This window comes from Leptosomus discolor, chromosome 15, assembly GCF_034619465.1.
Source record: "Leptosomus discolor isolate bLepDis1 chromosome 15, bLepDis1.hap2, whole genome shotgun sequence".
In the NCBI taxonomy this organism is placed as follows: domain Eukaryota; kingdom Metazoa; phylum Chordata; class Aves; order Leptosomiformes; family Leptosomidae; genus Leptosomus; species Leptosomus discolor.
Genome location: NC_141405.1, coordinates 15836797 through 15862043, shown reverse-complemented (window position 1 = coordinate 15862043; position 25247 = coordinate 15836797). Strand labels below are relative to the sequence as shown.

Genomic DNA, 25247 nt, shown 5'->3' with positions numbered 1-25247 from the left:
ACACTTCCTGCTGTTGTGGAACTTGTCACGTGCCGTATGAGGAAATCAGTCTGAATATTTTTTGAGATGGAGAGACACCGCATGGTTGTCACTTGCATTCTAAGGGAATTACTTTCATATTCATGCTGTAATGTCTTCAAAAGCTCATTGTAGTCAGTTTGTACGTGCTGTGCCCTAAAATGAGCTAACACATGAACTCTGAAATGCTGTTCACTAAATAAGGTAGTTCTTCCAAGTTCTCAGTTTATCTTCTATCAGTTACCTCAGCTAATGGTGATTGACAATATATTTAATTACAATAATGCTGAAGTGGTCAGTATTTATGATGTCTTCCTTGGAACGATTGGTCGTATTCAGAATGCTTGTGGACTTCAAGGGCAGCAAGGTGAGATGTCAGTAGTAAAAGGTTATGGGTGATCAAATACTGACTGCAACTTCTATTAAAGAGAAGGGTAGTAGATGTAGTCCTTTAGTGTCACTTCGTTAAGAATTGTGCTGAGTAGAGAGCACTTACATCCATTTAAGTCTGTTTTTAAATTGTCAGTAATACTAAAACTTTTTTTTTTCTTTGGATAGCTGAGTAATCTCAAAATAGCAAAACTTTTGATCAGATTTTGAGCACTGAGAATTTTGGTGCATTAATTCGTTAGATTTTTTTTTTTTTAATCAGTATGGCACTTCAAGGATATGCTGAGGTTACAGAATAATTTAGATTGAAAAGATCTCTGCAGATCATCTTGTTCAAATCCCAGTGGTTTTGGAGGAGACCTTTGAAATTTTATTGTAGCTGAGCAGTCACAGTGAACTAAGTTCCCAATAAGCTACAGTATTTAATTTATTACTTCAACCTTTTGATTAACTGGTGTCTGGAAGTTGAGGATGCACTATGTCTCATGACTTTACAGCACCAGCTGTAGACCCTCTGTCCCATGGGGAGCGAGAGGAAATTTGCACCCTGGGGACAGTATTCCAGTATTGTCAGCTTTTATCCTTGGGACCCTGGATCAAGGCAGTGCGTGGACTTTACATGGTGGTACCACTGGTTTTCTGATTTTTGGGACACCACAGGCATGTATAGCCTGGATCTGTGGAGAAGTTGCCGTGCTGCACTGCACATGCACATAGAAACATACGATTCTGTGACTCTAAATTGCCACACTGCACATGCACATGGTGCATACATTTGGGTTTTCATCTTGTTGTTGTGTTCCTGTAGCTTATGCACTTCATGCTGAAGTACGTGGCCTCCAGACTTGCGTATTGTACCGTCAGCATCACTTTGATCTGCAGAGCAGTACTAAACTACATAGTCCTTTAAATTGACCTGCCCTCTAGCCTCTGTATGTGGGTAACAAATGTGATGTTTCAGTAAACAAAAGAATAGACTGAGAGGAGGGAAGAAAGTAGGTTAAACCGTGTACTTTGCAAAGCGTGGAAGTTGTGCGGGTTTTACTGACCCTGCTTTTTCACCCCCGTGTGTTAGTTGTTACCTGGAAAGGTACTAGTTACTCGGCTTCTGTTCACCAGCTAAAAAGCACAGCAGATGTCCTGTTTAAAATTTTACTTTGAGAAACTAATTGATGTGCTGCAGATTGAAGTGTTTGGAGGTAGGTCAGCTTCTGTTCAGTAATAGCTCCTGTGATGAGAGAGTACATGAACAGGAGGCAGAATGGTCTAATGTGCATTTCAAAGTTAGGCATTGTTTTTTTTCCTGGAATTTCTGAATTAATTTGGATTATAATGACCTTGTGGTGTAAAACTATGCACAGGAACCATGGGAACACCCAGTTTTGGTTGCTTGGTGGAAATGGAGAAACCAGGAAATATGGATAGTTGCAGGCGGGGACTTCAAATCTTTTGATTGCTTCACTGTCTGAGCAAGCATTAAAAAAATACAGAAAGCGAATGAGATGGTCTTAGTCTATTTCATTTTGTTGGAGGATAAATTCTGTAAGCTTTTGACAGAAGTTAAAATATATTATATAATGTTTCTCTGAAAATAGCAAGGTTTTTTTTTTTTCTATCTGAATTATATTAATTAGTTCAGGTGAATGCTGGGAAAACCCGGATCTGTATGGAACCAGTACTTACCGTGTAAGTTACTGATTTATAGAACATCCTTCAATCAGGATATCTTAAGCCAGTTCACTCTAGCAGAAAAGTCTCAGGCTGGGGATATTCATATCTAGCTAATGCTGCAAGCAGTGTTTGTGGAGCCCTGGGTGTTAACTGAAGTTAGTAGCATCCGAAGGTCAGCCTTGCTGGCCTGACAACCTCACCTCAACCCTGGCTTGGAAGTAACCCGTACATGTAGGTTTCCAGGTCCTGCTGAATTCGATCTTAATGTATGCAACTGCCCCCAAAAGAAAAGGTTATGCCATATTGGTTGTACAAATACCTGTTAATCGCGCTATTCTGAAACTGTGTGTCTATACCCTTTCTAGAATAGCAGAGGAAATTGCAGTTTTACAGAATAAGTAATTTTTTTTCTAGAGGAGGCCTTTGAGATGTGACCTGAATATGTCTGAGGGGAAAAAAAAGTACAGTAAATTCTTCTGCAGTACACCTATGATTTCTTTCCTTCTTTCTTTGTCTTCTTTTTGTTACGAGTGCCCTGTTCATCTGTGAACGTGAGTGCAGAAATGCTAATAATATCAAATGTCATGTAGGCTTTCCTGGTTTTCGTTTCAAAGACTTCTATCCAAATTAACCTTTTGGAGTGATGCAGCGATACTTGTTACTTCTCCCCATGCATGTCCCGGATCAGTTACATGCTGAGTAGCATCATCCTCTGGCCGATTGGCATCGGGGTTCGTTAAATAAGTCATGACTGCAGGAGTCAGCATGTTGGCCTGCGGCTGTCCTCTGAAAAGAAAGACAGCAAGCAAGCAAAGCTGCTCTTGTCCTGAAAGTCCACAGGCGCTCGGTCCTTTTTGTGAGATGTCAGTCTAGATAATTTAAAACCAAACTTCGTTTCTGGAAAATACAGAAAGCTTAAATTTAGTTGAATGTTAGAAGGAAAAAAAAAAAAAAGAAGAGATGCTGACCTCATATTTCTGCCTACAGAAATTACCTGATTCTTAGTTTGTGGATTTATTATGTTCAATATTTAGGTGCGTATTGTGTGACCTTCACAGTACTTTGCAATTAGGCTGTAGTGAAATGTACTGTGACAAAATAAATTTTAATATCTGCTGGACGCAGAGGTCTTAAACAGCCTCCAGAATGGATTTGAACATGGTACTTGTGTTCAAAACTCTTGTTTGTGATATCACATGCACTTCGTGTGCCCTTAGGATGTTTCCTGTGCATGAATGCACAAGTAAGATTCCCAATTTTTTTATTTATTATGGGCTTCTCTTCTGGTTTGTGGTTTTACACACTGCATAATTTTGCTTCTTTCTTTATCTATTTCTTCACTGTTTCTGAATGCTTTTACTATTTTTAGCATTACAGGGGAAGATTACATTGTATTGGCCAAGCATTATGCAGTTGTAAAAGTAAATGTAATGAAATATTTCTTGCTGTTTCTCTGTCATTTTAAACAGATGATTCACAATTATATGGAGCACTTGGAAAGAACCAAACTTCATCAGCTAACAGGGGGTGATCAGCTAGAATCCACAACACACAGTAGAATTAGGTAAGCTATTTATTATGCTCTCACCCTCAAATGAAAGAAAAAAAATCCGTTCATTTGTGTTTGCAAGACTTTGTTCTTTAATCCTACAACAACAGTTCGGCTGAATCAGAAAGATTTGTTGTATGATTGGAATGCGGTAAGAGAATAGTGTAGAAATCAGTAGAAAGAGGCTTTTGCTATTGTGGTGCTAAATGTTGAGATATACTTTGTACGTTAGCCTTAAACAATTCCAGCTTTTTTGAGTGTTTTTTATTCAGGTAGGCAGGGAAAATGTCAACAGCTGTCCCAAAAGAATTGATACCTTGCCGTGGCTTTGTGTACGGGTTGATGAAGGTGTGGATCGTGGCACCCGTTTGTTCTAAGGGCTCGATGTGAATATATTATGCAGATTTTGAAGCTTTCTAGCCTATGAACTCAGCGTGGAAGGAGGGGAGAATCACTCCAGGGCTGGCTGTGCCTCTGCGTCGCTGCATAGATGCTGCGAGGAGCCCGGCGGTGCGAGGGGGAGGAGAGCGGTGATGTCATTGCTCTGGAGCTGCTGCAGAAGAGTGCAAAGCTGCTGCTGATGGCATTGTTTTTGTGGCAGCGGCTGAATGACAGACTTTGCCTACAAAGATACACCCTCGGCCCCTGTGTAGCCGCCTTCGTTCCGGCGTTTCACCATGCCAGCACAGCGCCATGAATCCTGGATGCATGCTGCTGTTTGTGTTTGGCTTCGTTGGCGGGGCGGTGGTCATTAATTCGGCTATCTTGGTGTCTCTCTCTGTTTTGCTGCTAGTGCACTTTTCTATTTCTACTGGTGTGCCAGCTCTGACGCAGAACCTACCAAGGATACTCAGGTACTCTGACCTACTGAACCTTGGCTTCGTGTGCTCTTTCTTTTTCTCTGCTTTCTGTTTTCCTTTCAAACAGAAAGAGCAAGGATAAATTGGAGATGTAAATTAAGTATAAATTTCAAATTCTTTTGTAAACGTAGTATTTATGGACTGGGGTATGGCAGTATATATTTTTTTTTATACACAAATTTCATTGTCTTTTATTTAAGCAAGTACAAGGTCGGTTTATGTATCTCTTTCTTTTTTTAGAAAGCTATTACATGGTTTGTTGTAACCCGCAAAAAAGCCTGCGGTGATAGTGTCATGGATAAAGCTCACATTCAGTGTATTGTCAGGTACTTTGCTGATCTTGTGTAGCCATAAACGTGTGCAGTCTGAGGCCTCGTACTATTAAATCTGAATTTTTTCATCAAAAGAATCTGCAAGATCAGTTAATTGGTCTCAAAACCACAATAATCAGTTGTTCATGTTATTTTTTTAAAAATCTGATTATTGGTTGGTGGGGAAAAAAAAATCTTTCATTATTTAAGCATTTGAGCCCTTAAAGCCTATTCACTATTGTTCAACCAAATGTTATCCTCTCCTCTTTTTCTGTACTTGTATGGCAAGCTGCCAACTCTGTCTGTCCCCCCTCAAGTTACGTTCTGTTTGTCCTAGTTGCCTGGAGCAGTAGCAGAGAGATGCGTTAGAATATTGTGACCACGAGTAATGGTGTGTGTTAGTCCTATAATTACAAATGGAAAACAGTTGAAAAAGTTTTAAAATATAGCTTTCTGACCTTAAAACTTGACATACTTTACTTGTGGTTGTAAATTTAATAGTAAACTTTATTCAAAAAGGGAAAGATGCTGGAAAAGTGTTTTCTGAAAGAGCTTTGTGACTTTTTCTCCTTAATACATGGTGCATGTAGACTTCCTACAGTGGTAGGCTTTAACTTTGGTCTCTGAGCACAGAAGGGTTGTTCCAAAGGTTTAAAGCCAATCGATAGATAAAAGAAATACCAGTTATTAATAACTGATAATAAATCTGTATGAATATTTAAAAACAAAGAAATAGTGTCACTCTATAGGCTGATCTAGTTAGTAAGGCTGTGCTTGTTGAAAAGGGGAGGGAAAAACCAAACCCAAACCAGATAACCCCTGACTAAAAATAGAAAGCAAAATATTGAACTTCATGTTCAATAAAGTCAGAATTTTTTTTTTAATACATATTTAAGCAGTCAGATGGTTTAAGAAATAGGCTTTTTGCAATGTACTTTTGCTCCCCTGGATTTGAGGGGTTTGGGGAAGCTATGCTTTTTCCCCACCCCTAGTAATTTGTTTTAGGAATTACAGGAGTTGGAACTCAGTTCCTTAGTCTTTTTTTTCATTTAAAAAGGATAAAAATATAGAATGAAGGAATCTAATTTTAGAAGAATTTTCTATTGTTTTAACCCTAGTCAGATTTTAGAACAGAGCATCTGGTTGCTTATCCTAAAGCTTCCTGTAAGTGCTTCAGTACATCACTTTGGAATATTAATTTAGGCTTTTAAAACACGTGCCCGCCTTCTGCTCAGTGTTGTGTTTTCAGGCATTTTTTAGACATTGGGGGGGGTAGAGGGGTCCTTTGCTTTCCGGTCAACAACCAGGGAAATAAGTTGAAATTGCATCAGTCTAATGAGAGAATTTTTTAATGGAGACAAGCACGTAATAACCTTCATTTCTGAAATAAGCCCCCTTTTCAACCTTTTCAAACTCCATTTGCTGTGTAGTCTTACAACGCGCCTGAACTGTATTTTAGCTCATGAAAATATGTTCTGTATAAAATTAATTTAAAACTATTCTGCAAAAAAGCAAATGTCAGTTGTGAATTTTTTTTTTTTCCCCCTATCCATTTTGTTTAAATTCTCCCTTCTGAAGCCTGCAAAGAAGATAAGCTTTGTGGCATATCCTGCAAGTAAGCAAATCTGTCTGCTCTGAACCATTGCTCCGGGAGGCGTTTTCCAAAGCGAAGGGCCCTTCACAATGCAGGCTTTATCACCCGCTTGCTTTCCCACCCAAGGGCTGCTTTTTTCCTTTTTCTTTTTTTTTTTTTTTTTTGGTCACTGGACTTCTTAACCAATGAAATGGTTCCAGTCTGTCTTTTGACATAATCTAAGCCTATGTGGTGTGTCTTTTGTTCCCCACACGCATTGGAGTGGTGGGAAATCTAAAGAAAAGCAGAACCTGTTACAATAGCGGGAGTCGTCGGAATCAGACGCTGTGTAGTTCGGTCGCTGTTTTTCCTGAAGACTTTGCAGCACTGTTGGTTTGCAGATGCTGGAACAGTGTCTGGGGCTTTTTGTTTTGTAACCCTGGCCGGTTTTGCTTTACTCGCTTTGCTGCCTACTTTGCTCTGTTGAACTACTTCCAAATTAAGGACCTATCTTGGCCTTTCATAAATATTATTCCAAGATAGGTGCAATGTGAGAGTTAGTTGCAAAGATGTGTGACAAGGAGCATCGTTGTACACCTGTACTGGAAAGGTTCATGCCAATTAGAATTGTTTGCTATTTGAACATTGGGTTTTTTTGGTGATGTAAAATTTACCCAAAGGAGCTTACTGCTTAATTGCTAAATACAATCCCTTCTTGACTACATTTGCTTCACGGTAAACAAAATCAAACAAAAAAGTGTAAAAATGGTTAGCTTTTCCTTTTGCTTTTCAACACTCCCTGTCAATTTTTGCATGTAACTTACATGCAGATACTCATTCTGCACAGAATTCTGCCTCGGTTAGTTGAATTTATGAAAAGCCTCGCAAAAGAAAGTATATGTGGTTGTGATTACACTTTTTATAGTGCTGAAATGCGAGATCTCTCAAATCTTACTATTTTGTCTGGATTGTCTCTGCAGGGGTATTTACAGGCAATGCTTTCTCTCCAGAAGCATAACTTTCTGCCATCGCTTGTGCATACTCTTCTGTCTTCAGTACACTTAAGGCTGTGCTAGTTGATTACAGTCCTTTTTCCTGTATTTCATTGTTCTGACTGAACAAATAGTTTGCTTTATCTCAATTCTATGCCTGGCTGATATTTTTTAATTTCAGGCTGTAGCATCCTCTGAATTGCATTCTACACAATGTTGTTGTCTCTTGCTTGCAGGAAGAATTAATCTTTTTGTTCACTGATCGTACTACTGGTGGCAAGATTGACTTGGGGATTTTGTTTGTTTGTTTTTGGAGGGCCAATATACAAAGCTTTGGCATTTCCAGGTGTTGTTTGCCATAGGGAAGTGATAAAGATAGCGGAGATGCTAAAGAGTTGGGTGAGGTAATTTGCCTTACTGGCACAAGCTGTTGTGCAGCTTTAGGGTGAAGTAGCGTGTTGAACTGATCTTGGTTAAAACTACGCCGTTTTTGGCTGGACTAGTTTTAACATCGCTAATTCCTTGACCCAGTTTTCTTCAGTTACACAAATCCGTGTAAGTCCTGTGATCTTCAGAAGAAAAATACCATACATTTTGAGAAGTTGGACTTCAAGCCGATGGTTTACAACTTTCCCAAATGCTTCAGCTAATGATTTAGCTGTTGTAGAGGTTACGTGGTACTGTACCTTTCAAAAAAAAAAAGTGCAAAATGTTTTTTTAAGTGGCGGAATTTAGTCTGAAATAAGGAAACATTTTCATCTTACACTCCTGTTTGTGTTCCATTTCTGTAAAACTTTTGTTTACTGTAGATTAGCTAAAGTGCAGTCAATAACTGCTGTCTACAACCATGGAATAGACTATTTGCAATCAAATAATGTGAAATAAGAAATTATTAGGTGCTGTAATACAAACTGTGTATGCTACATTGGATTATGTGATAGAGCACAGCGTATGAATGTTTGAGCCTATAATTTTACCACTTCCCTGCTGATTTCAGAGGTGTACAGGAAAACAAATTGTGTGACATCTGAAATGGCTGATGAAACCCATCTCTCTCAAACAGAAAGGAGCGTCCGATATCCCTGGGCATCTTCCCATTACCTCCAGGAGATGCACTACTTACGCCTGAAACTCAGAGAGAAGCCGGGGAAACGCCTGGGTCAGAGCACTGGAAATTCCATGAGCTAAGCCAGCCACGGTCCCACACAAGCCTAAAGGTGAGCACTCAGCTTGGCTGCCTTGTGTGCTAGGAGAAACTCCCATGAACAGGTTGAAGAGCCTTGGTGGGGAGAAAAAGCAAGTGAAAGGGAGAAGGGAAAATCCTAAATCATCTTTGTGTAAGCCAAGTATGTGGCTTACTCAAAGGACTTTTGAAGCAACTTACTTACTGGAAGAAATGCCGTTTGGGTTGCGTTTTCCAAATGAGTGGTGTTACAGGGTAGCTCTCCTCTTACTCCCAGGAGTGGGGTTTTTCTTTCTGACTGAGGACCCTTTCCAAAGGTCAGTTGCTGTTCTTTACGCGCTAGATATGTAACTAGATAGTGTAAACAGGTCTGCTAGTTTAATATTGTTTTAGAAGGAAAGCTTTACTACAGAGGCAGCACTCTTATGCAGCCTCTGCCTACTACCAGGCGTGTAGCGTAGGTATACCACAGAGCTGAGAATGACCTAACTTTCCGAAATTAGCATGGGATTATGATTTCCCTTACATGTAGCTTGGCTGTAATTCCTGCAATTGTTCTGTGTTCCAACAGAGAGAGGGTGGCATAGAACAAGCTGCAGAAATGGAAAAATGGGGGAGTGTTGTTGGAGTGTGGTGACTCTGGCAGTCAGGACTAGGGCGCGCTAACAACACAGCGGGAGGAGGGATCTGCAGGGTGAAGACCTCCAGAATGTGTAAAGCCTCCCTATATATTTATGTTGATGAGATTTTTTGGAAGAGTGTGGATGTACGGTTGCTTTTGAGAAGGCATACAGCTGAGGGCAATTTCCTCCCAAGTGAACTTAATGCCTAGCGGGGGAACATTAAACTGGTAAGAATTAAAAAGCTGTCCAGAAATAATTGGAACCCAGACTTATTTTTTTGCCTAGAGGTCATATGGAGATAATGGAAGTGTAAGTGATGGTTAATTATAAACATATCACAGTGACAACAGAAGTTTGGATCTAAAAATTTCTCACTTAAACTCTTGGCTAGGGCCATTTTGGATCTTAAATTTGTCCTATTCCCTTTCCTGTGCCAGTTAACATCAATAAATTGACAGACTTTAGGAGAGCTGACTGAAATATGACTTAGTTTTATGACTAAGAGTAGGTAGAAATGAGGTGTAAAGGGAAGTCTCTGATCCCATCCTGTCCCCTCAGAAAGCTGTTGGTTACTATATATTGTCAAAACAGGCTTCCCAGTATAGTTCTTCTAAAAAGAATGCACTGCTAAAACAGAATTTATGAAACAGCCCAGACTGTAATTTTCCAAACCTAGTTAGTCAGAATAAATTCCTTAGGTCCAAAGCAACATCTTTGCTTTTTAGCTGTGAAGGTAAATTACTTCTGAAATAAGTATGATGGTTGTTGAATAAGATGGTGTATTGCAGTCATAACCAGAATGTGAAACTTTTTTCTCTAATACTTTTGTTTCCTCTAAATACTTTGACCATCAAGGTACAAACAAGATTCTGCACCTCTCAGGCATCTGTTGTCCATTCATTCATGAACATTTCATTAGTGGTCAGTGTTTCCTCTAAAAGTATCACAAATGTAGGTGTCAGAGAAACGAAAAAGATTGGGTGTTCTGTAGCTGGTGCAGTAGTGACATTGCTGGATATCATTGTAAGACAACATTCAATTAGGTACCATTCATTCTCTTCTGCTTATTTCTGCAAAGCATTGCAGATGAGCTACTACTTCAGGCTTAAATATCTAATTTTTAAACTAATTTTTCTTTTTTTCGGGAAAAGTCTTTTGGCAGCATGGCCAATAAAGTCACATTTGCTAAGTCAACGCAGCACTGACTTTCAGATGCTTAGGCTTTGAGATATTTTGATTAATTCATTGTCACTTAGTGGAATTGCTTTTCATTTTCATTAGTTCTAGAACAAACAAATTCGTGATAGTTGAATCAGTATAGTTTCCAAGAGTTAGCTAAAAAAACCCCCACAGTAGATATAAAGTCAGAAATGTAAAATAGGTGGGATTATTTAGAATTCCTTTAAGGAAAGGACCGTTCTCTTCACCGTTTTCTCTTTTGCTATCAAGCTGTTTTTCTTGAGCTTTGTGTGGGGAAGTCAGTGATCAGTCTGTGCTGCGTCAGTTAGCGGATGCTTTCGGAATACAAAGATGTAGAAATGTTTGAACAGAGCCAGCAGCTCTGTTGAGGTTTTATTCCTTGTTTGTGTGAACTCTGGATTCCCTTGGTAAGGGGTACCGTTTCCTCTCTTCTGTATCTGCTTGCTGAAGTATGAATCATTACCCAGCAGCTGAACTTCACCAATTCAAAGGGCAATTGGGTAAATTGTGTAGCGCTGCTTTTTTTTTTTTGAATGGACACACGTATCTCGTGTAACACTTTGATGTGTTGGTTCTGTTGCCTTGTGTAAGTGTGAGAGTGTACATGTTCCATGCCTTTAGAGGTGTCTGTTAGTCGACTGTACTTCTGAATGATTTTGTCACAACATCAAATATTAGTAACTGGTTATTTTGGAATTTACTAAAAAAGGATGAAAACTGGAAGTAATTGATAGGCAGGTCTTGAAAGTGCTGAATTTTGTTTCTGGGGCTTGCAGATTCCATGTGGGGATGTCACTATAGGATGCAAGCTTTACATTTATGCTGATATACATAAATGTGTGTTTTCTTCCCTGCCCCCACGAATTAAAAACTTACCTTTCCAGGAAGTTCTAAAAGGAAAAATTTAGAAACTAAAATGCTTAGTAGTTTTACACTAAGTACAAATGAGAGAGTGTGTGTCTATATCTGGGTCTCTCTTGGTTTTTTTTAGCTAACCTTAAAATTCAGTTTCACTTCCTTCTCAAAAATGGATGCTAGCAGTATGATGAATTTGTGCTCCACAAAATCTGAACTTGCTTCATTCTTGACAAGTTTAGGTTTCCTGAGCTAACAGATACATTCTCTTTAAATGTCACAGACTTTTTATCAAAACTTAGCATCCTGCCTTTGTTTTGCACATACCAGCCTCAATATTTCATCTTGATTTTTCGCAAGGAGATTCCTCTAACGACGTGTGCTAGAAAATACTGGCCTAAACAGACCAATTTGTCTTTGTATGTGCAGTGAGCTCTCGTTCACTGTTATGTGCTGTTCAGGTCATAGGTAAGACGTGTGGATGCTGCTATGGCTCTGGTCATGAATGAGGGGTAAAATGTGAACGGAAGGAGCCAGGATCCAGGAAAGGGCCATTAGTATTCCCAGGGAGGAGCCCCAGTGAGATGGAACAGAGGCCGGACTGCCCTCAAACGCAGGGCCTGATGCAGCCCTCTCTGAGTACCGGTTGTGATCCTGAGGCCAGCAGCTGGATTAATAGCCGTGCTTGTGGGTCTTGGTGTGGTGTCATGGCAATGTGACTGTTGCCAGGATGCAGCTTCTAGGAAGGAGCTATTTACTGATGTTCCATGGTTGATCTGAAATGTAACCGGACAAGTCGTCGCTGCGGTTCAGTGTCTCGTTCCCCATGTCATCCAGGGCTTAAGTTCAGGCTGGAAAACGCTGAAGAACAGTTTGAGTGAAGTGCTTGCAAATACTATACTTTTATATCAGTTAAATGCATGTTCTGCGTCAGCGCTTCAATGTCTACTTCTTGAGGATGTTTTAAGGTATCATAGACATTTTGAACAATTAATTTTATAACAGCTTTGGGAAGATTCAGCAGTTCATTGTGCAGCTAGGAGGGTTATCAATATGGGAATGCTGCCTGTGTCCGGAAGACTTAACAGAAAAGCACCCTAAGGTTGTGACTATAACTATTGAGATCAAACATTAGTATTAAAAATAACGGCTGTAGCTATTCTGTAGCTATAGCTTTCTGTAGCTATAGCCTCCATAACAGAGGTGAAACAGCCGTAGTCTAAAGAGAAATTTGGCAGTACTAGCTTAAAGTATTCTTTCCATTCCTGTTTCCTTGCATTTGCATATTCTTCAGTAAAATGCAAATTACAAAATATGATTGTGGTGTTTGTTCTTCAGTTTAGATGCCTACCTCTTCTAATAATATTTTAAATTCATGTTTGGTTTTCTTAATGGTAACGTTCAATTTTAGGATGAGCTCTCTGATGTTAGCCAAGCAGGCTCAAAATCTACTACTCCAGCATCCACAGCTGCTTCAGATGTACCTGTACTGCCTGCTGAAACTCCTCAAAAGGAAGATGTTGAAGGGCTTGCAAAGGATACGGAAATGCCGAATGAGAAGCTGGACGTAAGCAAGAATATTGAAGTACAGGTAGCTCAAGAGACAAGAAATGTGTCTACTGGTGAGCTGCTTTAACTTTTTAGTATATGCTTACTATGGACCTCATATTTAATCTGTTATGAAATATCTTTAATTGTTGTGCCACAGGTGAGAAATGCTTTTGACTCATTTTTAGGAATACGGAATATTGATAAGAGATATAAGCCTGTTGTTTATAAGTGGCTTTAGTCCTTATTTTAGTCCTAGGATCAGAATTCTTTATGACATTTCCTTGTAAACAGAAGGAGCGGCACTCCTCTAGACACAACAAGTCACAAGATGAGGCAGACAATCTACTTGGAGAAGTAGGAGTAGTGGGGAATAACTACTGTTGGATGACTTAAAGTTAAATTCAGAAGAGACTTGCTTAGAAATTTGGGTGTCTGCCCTAGAGGATCAGAATCCATAGGTCTTCTCATTGAATTCCCTTGATAAGTCTTTGAACAGAAGCCTACTAAATTGATGGTTGATTAATAACGACTACATATAGGTGGTGTCATACGTCACTGATTTTGTTTATGGAGATGTACCACTTGCTTTTCCTTAGGTGGAAATGAAAATGAAGAAAAATCTGAAGTTCAGGCAATCATTGAGTCAACTCCAGAGTTGGATATGGATAAAGATCTCAGTGGATATAAGGGTTCCAGGTAAGTTGTGTGTTGTGGTTTGAGTAGGAAAACTGATTTTAGAAGGTACCAGACTTGAGTTCTGAACTCATGATGTGTTCAGAAATTTTACCAGACTGAGGTCATGCATTATGTAATGAATCTTGTACTTCTGTGACCTTATTTCCCCAAATTCCTCAGGAGGCTTTGAGTGCCACAGCAGTACTTCATTCTGTTGCTACAACTGATGAATGCTCAGTGTGCTCCGTAGTACAGCAGCTTATGAATGCTTAAATGTTCTTTCCATATTTGAAGCAAAAGGTCTGTACAGAGGTGCATTTTCTCCCTCAATCTGGATTTCAAGGTACTAGCTTTTCCAAGCTGGACCGTATCTTTAAAATCTGGACTTAGAACTGACTTTGCAAGTGTTAAGGCATGCATTTACCAGGTTCTGATGGTGGAATCCCAGCATTGGCCAAATGCTTTTGCCTAAGCTGGTTTCCTTGCAGGCCGTTGCTTGCGAAGGATAACGTTTCTTTCAAAAGCTCTAAACCGCCATCAAAAATAAACAAGTGCTGTTTTAGTAGCGGAGGGAGTGCCTGATCTTTTAGGCAAGCCCGGAACAATTTAGGGTCTAGCCAGTAGTCCTTCAAGTATGTTATGTGTTTGTGTGTCTCACTCTTGTGATGAGATGGAAGAAAAGACCTTCTATAGTGAATGTTAATGGTGCAAGATCTCTGTGTGAAAGGAGCCCCTTTTCTGGCCAGAGGAATATTTTGATCTCTGACTACGTGGTCCGCTTGCGTTCTTGTAATATTCAATGACTTCCAGTTTGCTTGAGCTGTCTGTTCTTTAGGCATTTGGGCTGACTAAGTCCTGACAGGGCTGAATTTCTGTATGCCAAAACTTGATATGCTTTAATTTATTTAAATCCTGACCAGCTCAATTTCAGCAGCTACCTGAAGTTCAGGATCTCGATGCCAAAATAGTATCTGAAAATAGAATCTAGTACTGCAAACCAACTGAAAGCTTCTGACAATTTCACTTCTGGTTTGCTTTTTATTGGGGCGCGGGGCAGTAGCAAATGAACTGCTGGTAAAAACACAGAGAAAACTTTCTTCAATGTGGGAATGTTTTCTTTCTGCCTTTTTATGTCTTGTTTTAATTTTTTGAATAGCACTCCTACCAAAGGCATAGAGAACAAAGCATTTGACCGTAATACAGAGTCACTCTTTGAAGAGCTGTCATCTGCTGGTTCTGGCCTAATTGGAGATGTGGATGAAGGTGCAGATTTACTGGGTAAGAAAGGTTATTTAAAGAGGAATTTTCCTTGTTAGTGGAGTGCTTAATTATCCTTGCTGGATTTACTGTTAGGATTCATTTGCATTAAAATCTTTTGAGTATCATCCTAAGGTGGTTATTGGAATGCAAAAAACACAGGAGGAAGTGTTTGTTCTTTCTTTCTTTCAATATAATGATATCAGCCTTAATCTTTTGGGGCACTTCTTACACTGTTCTCTATTTCAGTTTTCGCTATATGTTCTCTGATACAAGGATTTTGATCTTGAGCAAGGATTTTTGTCTTGAGCTAGCTTTAGGTAGCTTAATTCAGATTGTGCCCAATCTGTAGTGGCCTGGCTTTATCCCTTCTCTGTGGAATTTAACTTGTAAGAGAGAATTGCAGCAGAATGCAATGGTGGTAATTTGAGAATCAAACCGTTAATTGAAAGGGGAGGGGGAACCCACGTTTCTCTTCCCGCTAAGCAGCTGGCTGCTGCTTGTGTGCTGACTGAACAAAATGCAAGTTTTGGGAATGTGGGTTGATCAGGAGCAAAAAGGTCGTTAAAAGAAAGATCTTTCTGTAAACAACGCAACAAGATATTTTTGGCCATATCAGTGTTCAGGCCTCATTTTGAAATAATGAAATCTGGTACTACAGAACGTATAAAATGCAGATGCAACTCGTGTGTGTTTTAGAAATGGGTTGGGTACAGAAAATCAGCAGTTTGCTTGCTTCTGTTGTCTGACCTGGCAAAAATACAGATTGTTAGAAGCATTATTTAGAACTCTTGTGTATGCAATCTGGATTTCTGGTTGTTCAGTCTTCCACCAGAAACTTATTTTACGCCAAGTAGGTGATGTTTCGGCGAAGTATTGCTCACTGGGATTAATGGGCCTACCTCCAGTCTGAGACGGTTTTCCTTTGCTGTCACTCTCTGCTGCTTTGAATCCTGAGCAGTGAGGACCACCACATCCTTGTGGGAACATCCTTCATCCAAAACTCTTGCACTCTGTTGTCACAGAGGCAACTGATGACATATTCTGCATGCAAAAATATAGATACTGGCGAAGTATTAACATGTAGCAACTTAAATCACTTAGCTATTTGATAAATTGTCTAAAGAAATCCAAGTACTTTCAGTACTTCCTAATAATAGATTCTTTGTTTTCCATGGGCAAAAATAATGTACTTTTTAGTATAATGTATCAAAAGCTTGTCACTGACGTCATTACCATTTTCTGTAAAACTACGGCTGGAAACACCGGCGCGTGCAAAATGAACACATTGTTATAACTGCGTTTGATATGCAGAATGTGTTGGTCTGAAAGTTTTACTATATAATCATCATTTCACTTTGAGCACAACCATAGTCCCAGTTACTGTGTGTTACTTAAAAGCCACATCTGCATCAGGATAGTTGGTGTGTTTCATCATTTAGATCTGTTCTAAGTGAGCATTAAGCTTTAGTTTGGAGTTCTGTGAAAGTAGTTAATTGGGATTCTCTAATTTGTTTTCTCTTGGGCTGCATACCCAGGGGAATATTCTGGTGTGTATGCTTCTTTTTTAAAAAAAATTCTTTGAAATCTGTTGCTTCTACAGTTAGGCGTTCTTGGCTGCTGCTCTCATAAAATACATTCTCTGCATTTTTCCCTGCTTGGTAACATTTATTTTTCTTTGCCTTTGCACTCTGGCTTTCTAGTTTTTGTTCTTGCATTATAAAGGATCCTGAAACCTGTGGGAAGTGATCCTAGGTACTTTTATATGTGGATACTGGAAACATTTAAAAAGCTATAGCCACTTTAATAAAACCTCTTGATGACTGTGGTGTAGGGGATTTCTCCAGATGTTAATCAAGTAACAATAGCTGATTTAAGTTCCTACACTATTAAATGTCATTTAATCCAAAACCCAGAGAGAGAAATTCCAAAAGAGGGAACTTTGACTTGCATGTCTGTTTTTAAATACCTTTTTTGTTATCCAAATATCCTTTACGACTTCAGTTACCGCAGTTGCTTAGAAGATTGTGTTCATAGAGTATTTTAAAAGGCCTCCACCATTGAGATACCTTTTTCATTTGTTGTGTTAATCTTGAAGTAGCATAACTTCTGCCATGATCAGTGTGGTAATTATTTTGCTGTGCAAGATGCAAAATAATTTTTTTCTGCCTGAAAGTTTGTCTTTTTTAAATCCTACAAACAATGGGCTGAGAAATAAATTTCCAGAAATTTAAATAATACTGAAGTAGTTACATGAAGAGTTAAGTTCACTTTTTCCCTGCAGTAGCACGTTCATTTGAAACTTTACCGAATGGCTTAGCATTTCTTCCAAGTACTGTGCTTCTAAATTATTTCACAGAAAATGAGAGAGACTTTTATTAAGTTACTGATTTTATAAGAGGTCTAGTCAATAGAAATGGTTGTGACAAACTTAACTTTTTTGACATCTGTCTTTCATATAAATCCTGCTTCTAGTCACATCACATTCCACTTCAAATTTTTGGTGGCGGCTTTGTTTTAATTCACTCTTTACTTCATAAGTCTAAAACTTTTATTGCTCTTCGCTCATACTACACCTTACATGAAATGTTTCTTGTTCTTGTTTTTGCTCTACATGGAATGCATGGGCTTTAAAGACCATAATTTCTTTGGTAAGGTATCGTTTGCTCTGGGGAAATCTGCAGGGCTTTCACAATCTGAGCTTTATAATTCAGCATGTCTTGTGTCTATAACTGATATACTTTTGTATCTAACATGGTATAAAAGACAGTCAAGCATTTTAAACTTAACATGTTGTGGACTAATACTTCCCCAGTAATGCTGTGTTTGTTTTTTGACTTAGTAGTACTGTGACCTCTTCAAAATACATAGAGCAGGTGGAGGTGGCACTAGCCACTGCCTGTGGTTAGCCAGGGTTGCCTTTAGGCTTTAACTGAAGTGAGATTGGGAAGAAGGTGGAGGGGAAAGCTAATTGTAGAAGGCAAGTTGGTCCTGAATCTTCAGATAGCTCACAGTTGTTCTGACAAATTTTGTCATACCTAAAATTTAGCTGGTTTTAGACAGCGGCAAAACATAGGTTTTGTAAAAACATCCATTTTATCTGCTAATTTCTTGTGTTCGTTTCCTTTGGAAAGGAATGGGTCGTGAGGTTGAAAACCTTATTTTGGAAAACACTCAGCTGTTGGAGACAAAGTAAGTGAGAATGTGTGTAAAAAATACTGACGTTCTCTGTTGTTTTGTTTTGTCTTCAGTATCTTTGTACGCAGAAAGCTGAAATTATACAAATGTGCTTTTAGGTCTAAGAGTAGTGCTGGTATAAGTATTTTGAATTGGTAGGTGTATTTGGCTAAAGATATAGCTTAGTTGGTATTCTTCTAGAAATTAAGGACCTGAGAAGTAAAAGCTGCTTTTATCCTCGTAAGGCTATAAGGAATGCAGTGTTATGTCCTAAGATAAGATCAACTCCCGGCCTTTTCCGTTAGAAACACGGCTGTAACTGCAGAAGCTAATCGACTGGAGCTCTGTTGAGGAATCCCACCTCTAAGCAAACTGTTCGGATTTATCAGTACTTTTTTCTAGTGCAGAGGTATGAATGTGTTTGAGCATTGGAGATTTGGGGGGGGTTGACCTGTTTTAGGAAGCTGCATGTATTTACAGCAGCTCTACCTAAGAAATTTGTAGGTCTTCAAGAACAAAATCGGGCTGAAGCTGCACTAGGAGACCGTAGTCATCCTTCTAATGGTGTATTTTAAATGTTTGTGTAGAAATGCACTGAATGTAGTGAAGAATGATTTGATAGCAAAGGTGGATGAGTTGACCTGTGAGAAGGATGTACTACAAGGTGAATTAGAAGCTGTAAAACAAGCAAAACAAAAGCTTGAAGAGAAGAATAAGGAACTGGAAGAAGAGCTGAGAAAGTAAGTTTAATTCCATGGTTGTGACAAAGAAAGGGGGAGGGGAACCACTGTGATATCTAACGCAGCTATTTTTTATTTTGTATTTAGAGCTCGTGCAGAAGCAGAGGAAGCAAGACAGAAAGCTAAAGAGGATGATGATGTAGGTGTATGTGTGGTTTCATATGTATAATTCACAACGGGACGTTAGAAGTTCACGTGTGTTTAGTGAGTGCTGCTAAACTTTATTGCGTAGTAAAGTGGTAAACTTTGCTTTTAGACGGAAGATCTAAAGAGCACAAGTAAACTTAAACTGACCATGTCTTAGTTTTCTTTCCTCTCTGCCCATTCTTGTGCATCACATTTTTTCTGAAGAACTGTTTTTATTCAGATTATACTACATGCAAAGGATGGGAGGAGAGGAAGGTAAAATTGCATTAGTTTTACAAAGCCCCAAATGATTTGGAATCTGGAATTGTGCCCTAAACTGACTCTTGTCGGAAGGCAGCGGCTGACTCTGCAAGGCCCTACTGTGCTCCTTTGTTCGTCCTATGTTTGCTTTTTTTGTGTGCTCAGAGTGATGTCCCCACCGCGCAGCGGAAGCGTTTCACTCGTGTTGAAATGGCCCGTGTTCTGATGGAAAGAAATCAGTATAAAGAGAGGTTGATGGAGCTTCAGGAAGCTGTCCGATGGACTGAGATGATAAGGTAAAAGGCTTTGATAGAGCTCCTTGGATTTTACAAGCTTTTGATTTTTAGCTGCAGAGTGATCTGATCTGTAGGTTAGTGTATGAGGCCTTACTTGCTCTTCTGCTTGTCTCCATACATGCCCATGAATAACTTTGGTTTTAAGTTATGGGCAAACCTTGTCGAAATTGGTTCTTGGTGAGACCTCAGAGAAGACGTGTTGTTTCACATGATGTGCAGTGACAATCCCTTGAAGAAACGTGTGTATTTTGGAACAGTTACAAAACTTGGTAATTGTATCTATCGCTCATTTGGTGGACAGGAAAAATTTGCTGTGTGTATATGTGCACATACCTTAAAGCAGTGGGACCCGTTGTCAGTTGAGATGTCAAAACAGGAGTCACAAAAGTGACATACAGTCTTCGGAGCGAGCGTAATCTGTGTGTAAGGACTTGGGTTGTTCAGGAGAAAACACAATTTCAAAACTGTGCGAGGTTTGTCAAATCCAAGCTGTAAAGATGGTGATCTGGTCTGACTTGCATCCTGAACACTGAGTTGTCTGGAATGTACGATTTTAAAAAAAACAAGAGTCTTCTGCCTCGGACCTCAGCCCAGCTCGTTCTTGTCACATCCCCCGAGCCGTGTCCCTGTCCAGAGGTGACCATGTCACTTGGTGCCGCCTGCCGGTCAGGTATAATGGTGGCATCTAACTTTTTTCTATCGTCCTCAATCCCTGTGAGCCATTTTGACTCTGAGTCAGTGAGAGGAAAAATACATATTGCCAAGCAGACGTGGCTTGATTTTCTGTAGCTATTGACTCCTATAGAAATCCTCTCCTATCTCTGTTAATCCATCTGTGGCTTCAGGAACAATCACTTTATCATCTGTTTACTGATGTGGTGAAGAATAAGAGGTTTTAACAAAAAAACAATGGTTAAAATATTAAAAAAAAAAAAAGGAGGCAGAAGAGTTTGAAATGGCTTGCTGCTTTCTTCTACCTGTTTGCATTGCAAAGGGTTACACAGATTTGTCTCTTCTGTCTGAAAAGTGCTCACCAGTTGTGTTTGATATAAATAAATGTGGATAATGTTTATAATGGAACTTCAGTTCCTCTGGTGATAATTTCAAATGGTTCTCTGATCAGAAAAGAAGTGGCAATGTGAAGAAACAGGCTCTGATACTTCTGATGTGTTATCCTGGTTTTTTTTTAAATAAGCGTTATGCACAGTTCTGTTCCTTTCGGGGTTTTTTTTAATTAATGCTTACTCAGTGAATTTGGAATTCATTTCTTGTAGAGCATCAAGAGAAAATCCAGCCATGCAAGAAAAGAAGAGATCAAGCATTTGGCAGTTGTAAGTATTGAAACACAACTCGCTGGCAAAAATAAATAAAAGACCCTAACCACGTAGCTGGCACATTTTTGTATGTTAGCTAGTTATCTTTTGGCAGATGAAGATGTCTTAACTGTTCTCCTCTTGTTACCTAGCATGCCAGCTCGGTAAGGCTGTTCTCGAAGACAAAATGTATCGTAAGCTGCATCACCTAGTGAATGGCTGTGCACTTTGTGAAGTTAAATGCCAAAGTGCTGTAATTTTTTTTTTTCTAGCTGAATATGCACCAGGACTCTTGTTCTGAACATTTTTCTGGAGTCTTTTTTTATGATGAAAAATAGAAACCTGAATAGCTTGTGTGGATTGCATTTATTTCAGCTTCCTTTTCCTCTATGAAGTACGGCTCACTGATTGTGAAATTTTCCTTTCTAACTTCAAGCTCTTTAAATCTAAACCAGTGTTAATCACAACAAGATATTTGTCCAATAATCCTTTAGCTGTTGTGGTTTGCTGATAATTATTCTGTTTTTTAGCCCAAGAAAATGGTGGGATGTTTAAGTGCTCTATGCATGAACTAATATGCTTCATAAATCTGTCTTTCAGGTGTGATGTTCACATCCTAATTTTGTTGGTTCCCTGTAGATGTTAAATCGGCATGAAGATCCCATTAAATTTGATAAACAAATGGGATAATTCTTTGAGAATTTTTCTTGACATGAGTTTCTGTGCTTTGAGAGCGTTGCTGAGTGTGTGATGACTGCTGCTATGTTGGGCTCCAGTTTCTTGGTCTAACTGGCTTGAGCAGGCTAGCATATTGCAGTGTTTTGCCTGCATAGTCAAATTTGGACGTATCTTAACTCTCATCTTTCGTGTTTTTTTTTTTTCTTCTAGTTTTAGCAGACTCTTCAGTTCATCTAGCAATACAGCTAAGAAACCAGAACCTCCTGTCAATGTTAAATATAATGCTCCAACCTCGCATATTACTCCATCAGTCAAGAAAAGAAGCAGCACCTTATCTCAATTACCGAGTGACAAATCTAAAGCCTTTGAATTCCTCAGTGAAGAGTAAGACTTCTTGGTTTTATAGTACTAGATACACCCTATCAAGTGTTTACTTGAGATATTTGAGATAAATAGCGTGCTGCTAAGTCAAGTATAACGTTCTCCTGAAGTGAATGTTGATACATAAGGAGTGAGCGTAGCGCAGACTGAAGTGTGCAGCAGTGGATGAGTGCTCTGGGTACCCGGCAGTAGTGTTCTGTTTGGTAAATATCCCTGCCTTTCCCAAAAGTGCATTTAGGCACAGGAGGCAGCACCTAGTACACTTTTATATGCAGGTGTTGTGGCTAAGCAGTAACTGTGTGGATACTTTCACTTTAAGTTCAATGGGAAGAAAAGCAACATGAGTCAGGCTAAAAATTAATTGTCTGTAATTTTTTTAATCCTGTACTTCTTTTTGGCCATATATCCTTTTTGTTTACAGCTTTTAAAGCTTCTAGTAGAGGTACCTAACCCAAGTTAATTTTCTTTAAGGATACCGACAATATGCTTTCTGGTTTTGCCTGTCTTTCACAGGTCCCTTAGAAATAGCCCAGAGGAGACCTGGTGCTCTGTAGGTGATGTGTGAAAAAACTAGTGATCTCTTTGGGCATCCAAAGCTCTCACAGAGATCTTGTCTATTGAGTTTAGTAGCAACGCCCGTTACACGGAGAATTCTAAAGAGCATAAATAACAGCTTCTTTAATAATGATTCTTCCCTAGAACTGAAGCCAGTTTAGCCTCACGCAGAGAGCAGAAGAGAGAGCAGTATCGCCAAGTGAAAGCGCATGTTCAGAAAGAGGATGGTAGAGTGCAAGCATTTGGCTGGAGTCTACCTCAAAAGTACAAACAGGTATTATGCTTCTTTTCAAGGGTAGTGGTAACAACTTTGTGTTTTGTGAAATTCGAAGAGAGTATAATTTCACAGCTGGTGTTTGAGGGATTCCAGCATTTCTTTTGTTGAAGTTCCGCAGTTGAAAGAGCCTTTCTGAGGAAAACCACAATGCAAAACTCTTAATCATGTTAAACAGTCTGATCAACTGATTCCAAAGATGATTAAACCCCTCTTAAAGGGGAAGGATTTCTGGGTGGTTGGTTTGTTTGGTTTTTTTTTCCCTAGGTGGCAAATGGTGGCCAGGGGGACAATAAGATGAAGAACTTGCCTGTACCTGTTTACCTGAGACCTTTAGATGAGAAGGATACCTCTATGAAGGTAGGCTATTTACAGTGATGACAGACTTGGACAAGCTGTAGGCTGAATATTTTTGACTCGATTGTTTTCCTTTTGGAATAAGTTGTTTCTTTTCAAAGCATAGGTGAATCAGAAATTAAGCTTCAGTAGAAATGTACGTGGCTTTAGTCTCAATTAATTCCTTAAAATGGACTGCAGATACATGATAATTTTGATATTGCTTAGCATATTTAACAATGGGCGTGTCTGTCTTTGTTTGTTTGTTTAACATTTAAGTGAAGTATTTCTTTTTCTTTCCAGCTGTGGTGTGCTGTAGGCGTAAACCTGTCAGGAGGGAAAACACGAGATGGTGGGTCAGTGGTTGGTGCTAGTGTGTTCTACAATGATGTGACTGGTATGGATGCAGATGGCAACAAGCAGCAAACAGGATCTCAAAGTAGCTTAGACCGACTAGACCAGGAGCTCAAGGTAAGGTCGCTGTAAGACGTGTTGAACAGTTTATATACTTAAACATCTTTACTGTATATCTGTAGATTAATAAAATAGTTTATAATTGGGTTTATTGGTAACGAATAGGTTTTTCTCGGGTAGTCGTCAACGCAAGATATTTGGGTTATTGAATCCAGCTACAAAAAACCCTGTGATTCCTGTCTGCCAGCTTGTTGGCGAATCTGAGGAGCAAATCAACTTTACATCAAAATGATGCACTGCTTATACCAGTGCTGCCCACTTTAAAAAACATTTGTGACAGGATTGTTCACGTTCTGACCGTTGTTTGAAAAATGATTTTTTTGGGTGTCTGTGCCATTGTTAAAACACGTGTTAGTCTTCGTGTTTTTATGAAGAAGCAATGAATGGAATTCATACTAAGGGCATAAAAACAGGCTTATTTTTGAAGTGCTTTGGGTTATCACATTAATCTGTGGCAATACTGATTATAGTAGATGGCATGTAAATAGTGTTCTTACGTAGCTTTGTTCTTGTCTAACTGTATAATTGTGCAGTATAATTATTTTATGTAGTTTTCTACACAGGTGTGAAATATGAGGGGGTTTTATATTGCAAATATGTAGGGAACAAGTAACTACATGTAATTTTACGAGGCCATTGAAGATGTTTAACTTATCACATATTTATGTATGTTTCTGTAGTTGATAATGTGAGAACATAGAAGATAAAGGTAATAGTTCTATTCTGTCCCCCTTCCTGCTGACTTCTGTTCTGCCTTTATTCTCCTTCAGGACCAGCAGAAGGAGCTGAAACATCAGGAAGAATTATCCAGTCTAGTTTGGATCTGTACTAGCACACATTCTGCTACAAAAGTTATCATTATTGATGCTAATCAACCAGGAAATATTCTGGACAGTTTCATTGTTTGCAATTCTCACGTGCTTTGTATTGCTAGTGTACCAGGTAAAGACTTGCGATGTTTTAGCTCCTGCTTTTTTAACTGTATCTTATTCAGATTTTCTAATGCAGTGAAAAACCAAAGATTGGTTAATTAGTGTGATAAAATGTTACTGTTAGACAGCAATAAAAAGTGTCTAGTTGTAGGGAAAACTGCTGGATTTTTGCTCAACTGTTCCACTCTTCAATTGGCTCTTGACTTAAATTAACTCAAAGATAGAGAGATGTCAGCTGCTGAGACTAAGTGTTTTGTGTGCTGCACTATAAATTGTGCAATAGTGCCAATGTTTTATGGAACTGTGAACATCGCAGAAGAGAAATATGTTAAGATTTTTAGATTTCTTTGGCCTCTTGAAGATAAGTAGCAAGCCTTGCAGCTTCCTGTAGAGGGAATCCGTGTTACATTGAGAGTGCATGTGGGTGTGGCGTATTGAGGGAAGTTTAATAGGAGCTTAGCATGATTCTGGAGAAACACTAATTGTGCTCTTGGCTTTCTTGTTTCTTGGCTTACGCCTATAGAAGTCGGTGGCACTAGTTCCAGTGAAGTAGTTTTGTTTAATAAGCTCAGAAGAAATATTTTTCCAATGACATTTGAGGTTTTGCTCCATTGAAACTATGTTTAACTTGTAAAATCAAAACAGCATAAAATAGAATAAAAATTTCAAGAAACCAAGAATAATAATCTAAAAGTATGAGAGGGTCGTACGAGAGAAAAACAGCTTTTCTTTGAGAAAGGATCTATTGCAGTTAAATTCTTCATAAAGGTGTAGACAGGTATCCCTGCATATATGCACTGCTATGAAATCTAGTTTTAATGGAGAAATAAACTAGTTGGAAAACTCTGCAGATCAAAATATGGCCTATGACATTTTGATAATGCAGCATGTGTAGATACTGCTTTTGCTTTTCGAGGTTTGTGACAGCATCTCTAATGTCTGCTGATCATGTCGAAATAAGCTTGTAGATGGGTGTCTGCATGTTAAATCTCAGAG

General features: G+C 39.0%; 1 protein-coding gene across 7 annotated transcripts in view; it reads left to right on the top strand.

Annotated features, from left to right (window-relative positions):
• Positions 1-25247, top strand: part of SPAG9 (sperm associated antigen 9) — a 65434-nt gene that overhangs the window by 23586 nt on the left and 16601 nt on the right. For 3 of the 7 annotated variants that reach the window (XM_086473752.1, XM_086473753.1, XM_086473754.1), the window contains 15 exons: positions 3549-3643; positions 8428-8581; positions 12637-12847; positions 13373-13472; positions 14608-14729; positions 17843-17900; positions 18473-18625; positions 18713-18764; positions 19178-19308; positions 20583-20639; positions 21510-21683; positions 22380-22509; positions 22777-22869; positions 23149-23316; positions 24090-24261. In XM_086473752.1, coding sequence (XP_086329878.1) covers positions 3549-3643; positions 8428-8581; positions 12637-12847; positions 13373-13472; positions 14608-14729; positions 17843-17900; positions 18473-18625; positions 18713-18764; positions 19178-19308; positions 20583-20639; positions 21510-21683; positions 22380-22509; positions 22777-22869; positions 23149-23316; positions 24090-24261 — 1870 coding nt within the window. Of the gene's footprint in view, positions 1-3548; positions 3644-4321; positions 4483-8427; positions 8586-9702; positions 9739-11630; positions 11639-12636; positions 12848-13372; positions 13473-14607; positions 14730-17344; positions 17360-17842; positions 17901-18472; positions 18626-18712; positions 18765-19177; positions 19309-20582; positions 20640-20773; positions 20786-21509; positions 21684-22379; positions 22510-22776; positions 22870-23148; positions 23317-24089; positions 24262-25247 lie in introns of those variants that run through there. The other 4 variants (XM_086473755.1, XM_086473757.1, XM_086473756.1 and 1 more) reach the window with 4 other exon arrangements.